The 14,256-nt window shown below is 50.9% G+C and overlaps 4 protein-coding genes across 4 annotated transcripts; 1 reads left to right on the forward strand and 3 right to left on the reverse strand.

Moving 5' to 3' along the window:
- Positions 1–3,843: 3,843 nt before the first annotated feature.
- On the reverse strand, positions 3,844–6,680 carry TGAM01_v200622 (hypothetical protein; the record flags this gene model as incomplete). The annotated part of the gene is made up of 2 exons (XM_018809078.1): positions 3,844–4,637; positions 4,721–6,680. 2 exons carry the CDS (start codon positions 6,678–6,680, stop codon positions 3,844–3,846), a joined length of 2,754 nt encoding a protein of 917 aa, XP_018657745.1.
- A 1,197-nt stretch (positions 6,681–7,877) lies between these two features.
- Positions 7,878–8,411, reverse strand: TGAM01_v200623 (hypothetical protein; the record flags this gene model as incomplete). The annotated part of the gene is made up of 2 exons (XM_024548592.1): positions 7,878–8,055; positions 8,170–8,411. Coding segments are annotated over 2 exons (420 nt in total), but the record flags the coding sequence as incomplete, so codon positions are not given.
- A 1,313-nt stretch (positions 8,412–9,724) lies between these two features.
- Positions 9,725–10,871, reverse strand: TGAM01_v200624 (L-serine dehydratase; the record flags this gene model as incomplete). Its single annotated transcript, XM_018809077.1, has 2 exons — positions 9,725–10,721; positions 10,789–10,871. The coding sequence occupies 2 exons, from the start codon at positions 10,869–10,871 to the stop codon at positions 9,725–9,727; spliced, it is 1,080 nt and encodes a 359-aa protein (XP_018657744.1).
- Positions 10,872–12,632: 1,761 nt separating this feature from the next.
- Positions 12,633–13,582, forward strand: TGAM01_v200625 (hypothetical protein; the record flags this gene model as incomplete). Its single annotated transcript, XM_018809076.1, has 2 exons — positions 12,633–13,096; positions 13,162–13,582. The coding sequence occupies 2 exons, from the start codon at positions 12,633–12,635 to the stop codon at positions 13,580–13,582; spliced, it is 885 nt and encodes a 294-aa protein (XP_018657743.1).
- Positions 13,583–14,256: the final 674 nt, after the last annotated feature.

The raw sequence follows: 14,256 nt of genomic DNA on the forward strand, positions 1-14,256 counted from the left end.
GTGCTCGTCTTAGAAGGTCTGAGGCTTGGCTGCGAAGAGGGACTATGCTAGCGTGTAAGCACATGAGGAACTTGACTCAGTCGAACAAGGCCATGCAAGCGGGGGATTGGAGGGACATGAAGTAGTCGTGTAGCTTGGATATCTGACTGCTGCAAAGAGTGCTTGCCAGAGCTCGCAGGTACACAACGCTGGCGGGTTGCGCAACCGGAGCAGGCTATGATGGGAGTACGGCAGGCCAAAACAAAAGAATCAACCACTCACTCCTCGAGGACCATGTATCCTAGACAGGACATCAAGGTTCCTGCAGGTATATAAAGCCAGAAAGACCGTGGTGGCAGCAGCACGTGCGCGGAAAGAGTACGTTCGCAAGCAGACAGAGCTGTAGAGTCGGTGGTACAGCGTAGAAACAATGGGCAGGCAGATTGGTTTCGCAGCGAGGAAGGGAGAATGTCGAGGTTAGACGGTACGCCAAGAGGAGTCGCTATTCAGCTGAGGTCAAGGACGCCGGGCTGGGTCATCGGTCGGAACGGCGAGTTGGAACTGGAGTCGAGGGCAATGCCGAGCTGCAGCGCATCTGTAGAATGTTGTGATATGGGCGAGCCAGCAGAAAAGGGTATACAAAAGTTTTTTTTTCTTCCCTTCCCTTGAGGTGCAGGACGGCGAAAGCTATTGGCGTAGGGCAGGTCGTGCAGGATGCAGGATGACGGAGAGCAGCAGGCCTTTTCATTTGCTCAGGAGGCCTTAGGTAAGGGCCCTTGGCGCCCTCGAGCTCGCCCCAGCAGCTTTTGCTGCCAGCGACAGCCTGGGCACGGACCTCGGCCTAGCAGGTACATGCACCTGGACCGCGCCAGCTGCACATCACTGATCGCTGGCTCTGCCTTGTGGGCGGCGAAAACGCCCTAACGGCGCCCCAATGCCTCCCAACCCGCCACTAGACAGCGGTCCCGCCCGCCACGCCTGCGGGCAGCCACCTGATTGCAGTCTGGTGCCAAAGGGCTGAAGCGCAGCATTATCGCTATTAGCGCACACCTCAGGCTACTAGCACTTTCAAACGCGGCCTAGAGCCACCTGTCAATGACGGCGATAAATTCAGGCTTTGGTAATGGGAAATAAGGTGCCTACAAGGTCATGAGAGACTTGCTCAGATACCTCTGCGAGGGTCTGTGCACCGCTATTGGGTACTACTAATAGTAGTACCCCTTCAAACTACCTCGAGGTACAAACATCTTCTGAGGATGATATGCACCACGGCGGCAGTGTATCGTTGCCTGAGATAGACCTGACGGGGGTGCTGATGCTTAGATTCAGCGGCAGCTACCCGCGATGCCGATACATGTATTCAGCTGACGCCTCTGCCTCTCGACCAGCCATCTGGGAAGCGAGAGGAGCTCCACTGTCAAGGAATACGATGAAAGGAGACTTTCGTTTCGCGTGCTGTGCTTATTGGTGAAAACGCTCCCTCTCCTTTCTTTTCTATACCTAGGCATTGTTACATGTATATCATGGTTATATCCCCTTATCAGTCACAGCATCTGTCTGGGTGTCTCTGAAGGAGCTTGTGCACTGGAAGATTCGAGACAGTTCTCCACACTGTGCTGTGGCATGGGTCGCAAAGGATGTACGACCCTGGATGCTCGTTGGCATGAATTTTCTCGCCGCGTATGGCATCGGCCATGTCATTGTATCATCAAACAATACGATGGTAGCAACGCCGGCCACTGGTGCCTGCGTCTACCTAGCACTACTACCTACTCATTAAGAGTTATTGTAGCAAAATACATGTGGTGAAAATGAGAGAAGCGAAAAAATCACAGTAGATGTAGCAGTGGTAACAATCCAAGGCTCGTCTTCTGCGTCCATGCTGTGCTCCTTGCTCTAGAACAGCTCATAGTTTTCCCCATGTTATTGTTGCTTTTGAGCTAGCTTATACGCTATTGCTCTCGTATGTATAATCGCATATGCTCTCGTCGTGTTCATACGATGCCCCTGAAACTTTGCTTTTTCTGATGGCGTGCTTCAAGATCAAGCTATATAGACATAGAGCTTTGGGTAATAGCGTATGATTTTTAGGCTATTCTCTTTCAACTAATAGAAAGGAGTCGTAATAGCCGACTTATTGATCCATATAGCTTGATGGTGAATGGCATGGCAATTTTAGAGGTGGCCAGGCGTTCATGATTCACTCCTTTGTTAGCGTTTATATAATTCTTTTTTGCCTTTTTTTTCTTCTCCCGGTTTGCCCCCTGTCAAGATGAAATTAGCAAGTAGGATAGTCTAAAAATACTCAACACCAATTTCATGAAGTGTTGGGCAAACATAATTGACGTAGTGCCTAGCCTTATATTGTGAAAGCTTCGCTATGGATTTGAGCTTCAAGCTTGTGTAAATACATATCAATATGTAAGCTTCGAATATGACGCCTTTCCTAGCTAAGGCCCCTTCATATAAACTCCCTTTTGCATGATTTCCACTCAAGGGTAGATTCGCGGGTATGAATCATGCTCCAATAAGGTCAAGGAGAGAAAACAATGTTGTAATGTTGAGAATTGAACACAACACACCTAAAGATGTCTCAATGAGAAATTGTCATATAGGCTGTGATTAACGGGATGACTCGAAGCATATGGTGATGCTCCCCTAGTAATTGCGGCATCTTGTATGCCTGTCTCATCAACTAATAATCAGCAACATCGATCAAGACGACCTCATTTTCAATCTTTTCTTACCCTTTCACTCCCTTCCCGTCACATTGTGGTGTACGCGGGTACAAACGCAAAATAAAGTCAGCTTCCCAGAAAACGAACAATTTACTTCTTCGCCTTGCCCTTCTTCGCACCACCAGTCCGATTACTACTCCCCGCCGCAGCCTCCTTATCCGCCTTCATGTCATCCACATACGCCTTCATGATGTTGTGCAAGTCTGGATTCTTCCTCGCCAGCAGGAGCACGTCGTCTGTGGTGACGGTCGTCCTACCAGCATGATTGCAGAAAGTTTCTAGATCGATGGCGACATTTTCTGAAAGAACAGTAAGACGAAGTGAGTCTCTATGTACGTGTACATATACACATATGAAATATGAGATGCTCGATGTAGAAAGGTCTTACATACCAATTTGTGCCCAGACCATTTCGGTCAAAGCACCAATAAACTGGGGTGTCGCATTGCGGTTGCGCTTTAGAGATTCTTCATCGACGATTTGGCCTATGGCATACCAAAGGGCGGATTTGAGGCGCTGGATGTGGTTTTGCAGTGAGCTTTGCTTGATTTCATTCTTGTGAGGGGGATGCCAATCATTTGTTCGAATCTTACCTCGCGATCATCCTCGGGTGTGGTGTCGGCCATGTTTATTCGAAGGCTACAGTTCTAAGCTGCAATTAACGAGAGTGATGGAGAGAAACACACGAGGTTTTGCAGGTGAATCTAATGAGGGATCAAATGGGATTGAATGAATGCCGCAAGTCAAAGCGCGTCGCGGGGCGGCTGCAGCTGCACCGATACCCATTAGGCGCTAAACTGATGAGCGCTAAATCACCGCTAGGCGTGCCATCGTTGATACGAACGGTGACTTTCTTCAGGCAGTAGCAGCTCGCAATCATAAGATGAGAATTGGTAATATTTATTCAAATCAGTGCTGCTTTATTTACTTCATCATAGTCGTAACTTCGTGTTGGTCTTCGTTCCAAAACCTTGCATCCACTCCATTATATCCTATCCTAATATAACCATCCCTTGTATCTAAATAGTCCCATAAAGGCGCCGTATTCACAATGGTATAAGTAAACGACAAATATCGAACGTGGTTCTATAGGTTTGAAATAACCCCTTTCAGTGCCCTATTCCTTCTATGTGATTTGAGCGGGCTTCTTCGTGTAAAGCGACAGGCGGTTACCCGCGCCACAATACTCCAGGTCGTTGCCGCTGCAGAGCATGTTGCAGTCGGACGCGGCAGCCTCCAGAGAAGACAGGTCAAGAGCGTTTCCGCAGTAGCATTCGCTGCCATACTCGGTGCCAAAGTACTTGAACTCATCGCAGAACGTGGCACAGGCTTCATTCGACATGGTACCTGCAGCGCTGGCAGAACCAGTCAGGGCGCGGGTGCCGTTGCCTTCTGTTTGACAGCCGACAAATACAAAGTCACCAGCGGCAGCGGGCTGCTCAGGCGAGCCACCTGTAACGTTGGGATTGATGTAAAGCTCAAGACGGTTGCTGGCTCCGCAGTACTCGAACTGATTGCCACCGCAAGGCATGTTGCAATCGGCCAGAGGTGCAGTTGCGCTGGTGCTCTCCAGGAAGCTACCACAATAGCACTCATCTCCATATTCAGTACCGAAGTACCTATAATCTGAACAGAATTCGGAACAGGCCTCGTTCGTCATATTCGCTGCAATAGTGGCATCCTGGGCCAGAGCGCGAACGCCCTCGCCTTCCGTCCAGCAGCCCACCAGTGTATATGGGCCGACGGTGGGCTCGTGGGTTAGAGTGCCAGTGGGAGAGGGCGGCTGAGTGACAGTGGTCGAATAAAGCTCAAGACGGTTGCCGGCACCACAGAATTCACTGGCGTCGCCAGCGCAAACCATATTGCAATCACCAATAGGGGCTGCCTCACTGCTCTTCGCCAGCGTGTTACCACAATAACCTGAGTCGCACATGGGTTAGTCAAGAGCGATTCAAACAAGGCCTTCACGAAAATCAAAAGAAGATAGGATAAAAGATACTCACATTCTCGACCGTATTCAGTTCCCCAGTAGACGTAACTACTGCAGTAGTCCTTGCAGCTTTCCAAAGTCATCGAGTCGTTGGAATACGAATTACCGCTTAGTGCACGCGCGGCATCACCTTCCGTCCAGCAAGAAACCATTACATATCCCCCAACCGTAGGGCGGTGAGTGGGAGAAGCAACTGTCGTAGTGGGAGGCACTGTTGTGGGAGGTACCGTCGTAGGAGGTACCGTCGTTGGGGGGTCTGAGGTAATCGGGTCGCTGGTTGCTGGCTCAGATGTAGGGGCAGCAGAAGTGGTGGCCGGAAGAGTTGAGATGCTCGTCGAGCCAACAGATCCTGAATCGCCGCCATTGCATGTGGCAGGATTGGCAAAAGCACGGCAGGTACCACCAATGCCTGTAAGGGCCTTGAAGCTATCAGACTGGTCGCCGCTTATGACATCGACGTATCCCTCGTAGGCTAAGCCGCCCTGGATGGTGTAGTCGACATTGAACAAAGTATAAGGCCCGACACACTGGCCTTTTTGAAGGCCAACGGTGGTGTTTTGCAGGAGAGGAACTGGGCTATTTGTCTGTGAAGTCTTGTACCAGATTCTGGCCTGCGCACCTTGGCTGAGACGGTCGTTGCGAACGGCAGCCACAGCAGTCAGAGCACCAGAGGATCCAAGGACGCAGCTTTGGGGAGCCTGGAAGACGATTGCATCCTGGATGGGATACTCTTGGCCGTTGTTGTCGTAAACATCCTTGGTGCCATCGGCGTTGTTAACAGTAACGGTAAAGGACGAGATACCAGACGTGGCGAGGATGTTGGCCGCAATGGGATAGAAGTTGAAAGTATCGTCGAAGCCTTGGCTAACACCCTGAACGGTGGCGGTGACAACACAAGAACTGAGGCCACAGTCGGTGGTGCCCTTGCGGTTCTTGTAAGTGATGGATACGCTGGATATGCTGTTCTGCGCAAGGCCGGTCGTCTTGACGCGGATGTAGCCCGTAAGCTGAAGGGTGCTGCCGCCATTGATGAGAGTCAGCTGCATGTTTACAGGCTTGATCTTGTAAGGCACGATGGGGTCGGACAGCTTGACGCCAGGAGGAACAACTTCAATCATCTTTTGCAGCACAGTCTGGCAGACAGAGGTGAAGTTGTTGGCATCGGCCAAAGCCTCCATCGTCTGGTTACCATCGGCATTGAAGACCTTGAAGTCGGAGTTCATGCCAAGCTTGACTGAAGGACCGACAACAAGAGGGTTTGTGGTTTTCCCAGACAGATACTCAGTTACGACCTTGTTGTCGAAAACAGCATCAGTCGAGTCAAGGCTCCCTTCGCCGTCGACACCGGTCCCGCTGGGCACAAGAGTGGGAAACTCGGTGTTGTGAACACCACCCAGAGTGTGACCGCAGGCCGTGACCTGGATCATTTCTTCGGTATTGAAGCCCATGCGTTGAAACTGCTGCTGAAAGGTAAAGACTGAGTTTTGGGGCTGGGGCACGCCCACGGGCCCCGCCTGGGTGGCATCTATTCGGCCAACGCGAATTGGGACAGAAGGGCCGCCGCAAGAGCGAACGGATGTATAGACGCCCAAGGCGATCAAATCAGCCAAAGAGGATCGAGGAGAGAGGTAAGGACCCATAAACTCCAGCGTCGTCTTGTGGCCAGGGCCCGTGTTTTCACCATCGTTGAGCTCGTACTGGAGCGAGGCGTCGAGGCCACCAATGCCAAAGAAGGTGTTGGCCGTGGACATGTCGTGGAAGCCAACACGGAGCCACTCGGCAGCGTTCTGTCGGCCGGGACCCGAGGCCTCATTGGAGCATGGGCTCACTGTGTCGGCAAATTTGCGTGCGCGAAACGACTGAAGCTGGGTCATGATCTCCTCAATCTCGTCGATTGCGTTTGGCCATGTGGGATCAGCACAAGCTGAGCCAGCCAGGCCGAGGAGGCCCAACAGGGCAGCAGTCGACTTCATGGCGGGATGAATAGGAGGATTTCCGCTCAGATGTCTTTTTTTTTTTTCTAAATCGATTTTCTCGAATTGGCGTCAACCAAGGACTCGCCAATAATCAAAATGAGGATATAGAGGAGAGAGCGGCGTGTCAGCAACAGCTAAACTCAAGGACTGTTGTTGTGTAACCTCCTCTATCGACACACACGCACACGAGCGAAGTGTGGATGGCCTCAAATCGCAACCAAACGAGCGGGCAGACTCATGTCTTTTTGAAGAAGAACAAGAACAAGAATCAGAAGAAGAGTGAGAGGAAAAGAATGACATGGCAGAGTTTGCCGGAGGAGGGGCGTGAGGCTGCAGCAGAGTCGTGCGATGGATGCTGCACCTCTGCCGTTCGTCGTCCATGGCGTCGTATAGCTTCACAGCGTCGTCGAGCGCTGCAACGCTACGGCGCCGCAAAGGCCCCTGTCCCTTGGCCTCAGCCCGGAGTGGCGGCATCGCGGCCCTCGATTGGAGAGATGCTGACCGCAAGGGCTGGCTCGCTCAGGTGGTTCTCGTATTTCTGGCAGCCGACCTGCATTAGCCACGCCTGCAGAAGGGCCCTCATGTCATTGCCAGGCGGCCACAGCAAATTAACGTGCGTCGTGCGCTGGGAACAAAGGATAATCCACTGCGCCGGCTGCTTGGCCCAACCTTTTGGCTTCTGACCCCGGCCGTTTCTCGATTGTTTGTCTTTCAGTTTGTTTTCCACTTCTCTGTGATACCTGATCCCTGCGGGCTGAACGGCTACATACGCTCACTCACACTTACAGCTTGTTCCCCACCCCCGCCCTGCCGTGCGCTGGCGATTTGTACGGAGCATAGTCGCAATATTGCTTTCCGGGCCGCATCGATAGCCGCCTGTGTGCATGTGCTGTTTTTCGGGCTGCACGGCGGCGTGTTGGCAGCTGAAAGATGGTGCTGATGCTCTTTTGCCCTTGAAGTAGTTTCTTGGCGGCATAGACGAGATGAACCAGCAGAAAATGAGTCCACTCGCACACACGGCATGCAGCATCCGAACCGATATTGGCAATGGGGGCGGCGGCGTTGAAGACTCGTCTTTTGTTTCGTGCTTTGATAATGAGCTTCTCCAATGCCCATCTCAAACATCTCCAATCCTATTTGATCCGGTAGCCCACTGCCGCCGCCCTTATTCAGGTCCCGCGGCCGTCGAGCGGGCTAAAGCTGATGGCGCTCTGGAGGCTCCCAGCGAGGACTTACAGGATTGGATATCGCGCCAGCATTAACCGAATCGGCATGTAGCCCAGAGAGCTCGCCAGGGGTCTCGTGGTTGATTGATACTCTCGGACGCCAACCGTAGCGCAAACTTTCAAGCCAAGGGATGGAGTGCGGTGTGCTAGTTATGGTCAGCTTCCACTACTAATTGGTAGTAGCATTATCATCTGGTAACTCTCTTCTTGTGTAGCACAGCAAAAGGAAATTTCTACGGCTACACACGACAAGTACTTACGAGAACCGTTCCGACTTGGCTGTTGCTGTTGCTATTGTTCCCAACCATGGAACTGCAGAGGTAAAATCGCCAGGGTAACACAGGCAATAAATCACAGAATGGCGCCCCAGGGCCGTTGAATCACACCCAAGAAAGTCTGGACGCGTCTTTTCGCCTGTCCAGCTACATAACAATTGGAACTTGGGCTTCGGCGCTACGCCAACGGTGCCACGGGACAAGATGGAAGCAGAAGCGGAAGAAGGGAGAGGAAAGAGAGAAACCAATCTCTACGTGCTGCATCCCACTCCGCAAACGCCTCGTATCTTGGCCTCTGAATCCTTTGCGACTACTGCATATGCAGTGGATCGCGAGCAGTAATTTGTCCGCGCGTGGCTGCCTTGGAGGCCAGATTCATGCTGCAGCTTCCCAATATCTATGGAGTAATATCTGCACTCCCAAGGCTTTTTGGACGTGGCCTATGACGGATCGAGTCTCAAGGCCAGCCACCCGCGAGCCAATAAGCGCCAGGCTTTTCAATCATATGCAGGCCAGTTGCAGATACGGACAGATGCTGACAATAGGCTTTTCAGACTGGCTGTCTTGGTATTTTCGCTGTGGCTCCACACTCCAAAGCATCTTTGATGTGTGGCACGGCAGATGATTTGCTCTTGGCCTCTGGTTATTTCCTCGTCTTCTTCTTCGGGAGTCAGTACGCATCAGCTATGGCCTAATGGGGTTCTCGCGGATTCAGAGATACGCCACTTTGCAGAGCGGCTGGATCCTAGACTTGGAACAAGTCCATCAACGATAGCTTCCAAGGGGACCCGTTTTCCTGCATCGGGGCGGCCAGCGAGCCGTAACCCGGCCACACCATCTTTGCTTTCACGAGCTGCCTTTTTGCCAGATCCCAGCCGTTCACGGGCCATCGCTACAGAAATGAGCAGAAGTTTTCCTTCTAGATTCACCAGCCCTGCTATACCACCATGGTGATCGCAATGTAACGTATTTGACGAGTCTATTGAAAAACATGCAGGCTCGGTCTCCTTTTCAGCAAGAATAAGAGATTCTAAAACCACAGACCCCCACAGTACTGCAAAAAGGTGATTCTCAAGCTCAAGCACTGAGCCTTGATAGTCGGCTTGCATGACTTGTTAGTTCGGCCCATAGAGGTACCGAGGACGCCAAAGCCAGGGTCCTCATCTGGATCAGCCTCACGACTCGGAGGGTCGCCAAATACTAGGTGGTTTCGCTAAGCACATTTATTCCCGAACGGATCATTGAGGCAACGTACGCGGTGGTATAAATGAAAAGTGACCATTCATGAAATATTGCTTCCTTTTTCGGCTCTCTTCGACTTTACCCGCGTGCTACATTCAGCTGGATGAATAACATCCTATGGAGAATCGGGACACCTTCGGGGCATTACTTGTCGTTACAAACAGCGAGATAGGCATTTTCAGCCATGACTAAATTCACAATTGTCAAAACTCCGGTTCAGCATTTTCCTATGCCCTTGTTTAGGGCGTGGTCTAGATCTATGTTTCTACCATCTCCTTCTTGTTCCCTTCTAGCTCTATCAGCTTGCATGCGCAGACGTCAAGCCTGCCGTATACTCTTCTAATATTTCGTAGGAAATATTGGCCCCTCCGCAAATCACAAGCACAACGACACTATTCTTGTTAAGACCGGGAACCAGCTCCTTCAGCTTGCCGCCGTATACCACCGCGGGGACAACCGAGCACGACAATTCGACAAGGAACCGCTCTTCGCTGGCGAACCGCTTGCTTGCGGCAATGGCTTCAGCATCAGAGACGACAACCGTCGAAACTTGTTCTCGGAGCCCGTACTCAAAGGCCCTCTTGCAGACCGTCCTGGCGCCCAGCGTGGTGGCCAGGCTTGTGATGGCAGGCAGAGTCACAAGCTCACGCTTTTGGACGGCCTGGTAAAGAGAGTCGGCGCCCAACGTTTCAACAGTAATGACTCGGGTCTTTTGCATGGAGAGGTCGTCAAGGCCCTGCATCAGACCCGAGAAGAGGCCGCCTCCGCCCACGCTGCAGATGACGGCGTCGACGTTCTCTATGCGTGCTGTCGGATCATGGTCTGATTTTCCATCAATGGATACCGGATAGTGTCTGGTCATGGTAGGAATTTGCCTCGCAATCTCCTTTGAAATTGTCGCATTCCCATCCCAGATCTCCTGGGCGTTGAAGGGAGGCACATAGATGGCAACCTCGCCCTTTGCTCGGGCTTGCTCCATGAGAGTGCCCGTCAAATACTCATCGGCCTCTTGCCATGAAGCCCCCACTTGGATAACGTCTGTAGCGCCGGCCTGTCGCATCTTGTCTATCATGTATGCTGTAGTAGACATGGGAACGACAATAGTGGCCTTGCATCCTAGAGTGATGGCGGCATGGACGCAAGCAAGTCCAGCGTTTCCTCCGGATGAGCAATAGAAGTGAGTATTGCTAGGATCGGATCGATGTTCCGCCAGCTTGGCCACCAGGTAGTTGCCTATGCCGCGGGACTTGAAGGACCCTGAGGGCTGGAGGTTTTCCAGCTTGAGGAAGACATTGCTGATGCGATGTTAGCGTTTACATTTCCCAATAGACGTTTTCTAGAAGATGGATTATATGTGCTTACCAGCCGGCTATTTCTGAGAGAGTTGTGGATTTAATGAGCGGCGTTTCGATATAGGGGACTTTGGTATTGATTGCAGATCCCATTGTTCCTGATTATGTAGATCGCCTTGTTGATGCCTGATGCAGACTGGTTGAACCCCAATTGGCACAGCTTTTAGTTCAAAGAGAGAGCGAGGATAGCAACAAAGATTATTTAGTGAAAAAAAAAAAAAAAGAGCAATATCAAGAAATAAGTGGTATCTTGAAGTTTTTCATTTACTTCTTTCTCACCTTCTTTACGAAGTATTTAAGGGTGATATTAATCTAGATACCGAGATGGTAGTCTAACCATTCTGCATATTTTGCACTACCGCTAGTGAGGGGCCGACCCCGGAGAAGCGCTTAGAACGTTCTGCTGTACCACTTTTTGTCGTTCCGCAGTCATTTTTGCAGAAAAGATTTCAGCCCTTCCGTCTACATGTACATGCGCCTTTCCGAGTCACACAATGTTCAATTGATTCTACATCCAGGCAGCAGAATTCAAAGGCCAGAGAGGAAGCATACACTAAGCCTATGCGATGAAGGGTCAAACTGACTACAGCACAGTGAAAACGGTTCCTTGCTTTTACCCTTTTCTTTTTAAAATGCTCCACGGTGCCTTGTTCTGCGATTGATCGGCATCTACTTTATGCTCGCGTCGTTGAGTGGCGAACAAATGAGCATCATCGCGCATGTCTTGCCCTTGCAGGTAACCTCTCCGCACAACGTGGTCGAAATGTCTTGTCTCGCAGGCCAGTTGCCTTTTAACCAGGTACGCACGACCTATTTATGGCACATGGCCGGCTAAGAGACACGCTTTCGTCACTTACACAGTGAGACATTCCCACCGTGTTCGTCCTTCTAAAAGCAGCTGAAGACCGGCTTTGGACAGGTACTTGTGTTGCTGAGAGGGAAAAAGGCCTCCCATTGTACACAGAATTTTCGGAGAATCTCCATCCGCGCCACATTGCCCAGTAGTTCTGCTTTAGTCTGGCAGAACTGGTAGTTCTTCAAGAGCTGAGCCGAAAAATGGCGATGCTATGCCCAGCTGCACAGCCACCATCCTCGAGGCTGCGCGTCTTGACATAGACTGACCTTTCGCCTCCAATTGCTCAAATGCTCAAAGAATTCGAAACACGATGGAAATATAGCTGCTGTATAATAGATTGGCATTGCCATGTTTGCAAACTCAAAAACTCGAGCTGCTCATCCCAACTCTACGTAGATCAAGCGACAATCGATGAAAACGCTTCATCAACTGACGTAAGGAGCGGTACCCATCCTCCCACTTTGCTTGTATCCCAAAAGTCGCCTCTCACAGCACCTTCACCATCTTAGTGCAGCCAAACCCAGCCAGAACCAGCCGCAGCAACCCGCGAGGTACTGCCTCAGCCACAGCGCCGGTACGCAGTCCACTAACCTGATTGAGTACGTCATCCTGTGACGAATTTGGCCCCGCCACAAGCGTGTGAGTGCGCTCCGGAGAAAAGATGGTGAGAAGGTGAAGGATGGAGATCATAGCATGGAAACGGGTTGTTTGTGGTTCTTTGTTCATTTTTTTACTTCATCCACCCACTGACTGACTCGCTTTATTTCCCTCGCTGCTTTGCATATTAGCTGAGCTCTCCTCCGCCCGGCCTTTCATTAACCCTGGCCCTTTCAAACAGTTTTCTTTCTTCTCTCTACCACCTGTAATCCGTCCTCTGACCGAGAGTTACACCTGACATACACATCACACCACCAACTTGGTTCTTATACTCGTCACACCTTTTCTTTTGTTTCTCTCATTCAGCAACTCAACTCGCACAAAAAATCAACACATCCATCATGGGTGCTAGATCAGGCTTCGGCCTCAAATTCCTGCAGTGGTTCTTCCGCGGCATCCAGTTCTGCTGCAGCGCCATCATCCTCGCCATCTACTCCTACTTCCTCGCAACGCTACACAACCACAACCTGCCCATCGCCACCAGCCTGCGAGCCGTCGAGGGCATCTCGGGCGCTGGAACTCTGTACACTTTGCTGGCGCTGCTCATGCTGTGCTGCCTTGCCGGCCACACTCTGACCGCCTTTGTCGCTGTTGTGCTCGACATTGCCTTCATCGGCGCCTACATCTACGTTGCCATTGCCAACAAGAATGGCGCCAGCAGCTGCACCGGCGTTCTCGATACGCCTTTTGGCAAGGGCCAGTCGTCCAGCACAGTAGATGGGGATAAGGGCTTCACCAAGCTGCCCAGCTTTCATACCGCCTGCAGACTGCAGAGCGCAACTCTCGCCGTTGCCATTATCGCAATGTATGTTCCCCTAGAATACTCATTTCAAGGCAAAACAAAGAAGAGAAAACTAACATCCTCTCCAGCATCTTCTTCGTCTTTTCCATCCTCATGGAGTTTGCTCTGACTCGCCACCACCAGAAGGAGAAGCGCTACGGCCCCAGCCCGCAGAACGACTACACCTCTGGCTCCGGCCACCGCAAGACCGGAGGCTTCTTTGGCCGCTTCTTTGGCCGCCCCAAGGCTGATCCCACCGAAGAAGGCAACATGCTTCCCCAGCACACCCTGCCCGACCAGCTCAACGCCGACGTCGACGACAGCCCCTACAAGCACGACGGCTACAACAACAAGTACGAGTCTGGCTATGGCTACTCCGGCGTCACCGGCCCCACCACGAACACGGCATACATGGGTGCTGGTGGCTATGTGGCTCCACACGGCACGGCTGGCTACGGGCAGCAGAATCCCTACCACTACGACGATGGCGTGTACGACTCTCGCCATTAAGCCCATTTATATATGAGTCGTACCATTAGTAGTGTATTATCCTTTTGAGGAAAAGTTATTCCGGATAGTTACAGTACTTGCTACTGATGGGAGACGAAGACAAGCAGAAATGCCTACCAAGAAAAAAAAAAAACTCGTCAAAAAAAACTATTTAAAACTCAAAGAAGATGAAATCATGAAATCAAGAGAAGCAGAAGCTGTATCATTGTATGATCACGAGCCAGAGGAAGAAATAATACCCTTTTTTTTTTATGTGTGATTAAAGAGACATATGGCTGGGGAGGAGGACTGTATCATCACCTGGAACGAAATACTATCAAATGTTATCTAGAAGTAGCCTCACAAATGGGCAAATAAGAAAAACACCGCAGAGGGTATGACTCGTCAACCTCGTATTAATAAGTAATAACATGACAATTTCAATCTATACTTGGGAAGAAATAGTGAATTGAACATCACAACGGCCCTTTTTCCACTCATGATACAGAGTTGGAAACAATCCACTGCATTTCAATTCTATAGTCAATAAGATGGTTTATTTTAACTCGCTCAGCTATAGGAAAGGGGAAAGAAACAAACATTCATGCCCACGCTCTACGAAGCGAGCACTACCTCACCGTGAAACACCTGCCCCCTTCTATCAACATAGTTAATGCCGCAATATATATATATAT

The sequence above is a fragment of the Trichoderma gamsii genome, assembly GCF_001481775.2.
Source record: "Trichoderma gamsii strain T6085 chromosome Unknown Scaffold_2.2, whole genome shotgun sequence".
Lineage (NCBI taxonomy): Eukaryota > Fungi > Ascomycota > Sordariomycetes > Hypocreales > Hypocreaceae > Trichoderma > Trichoderma gamsii.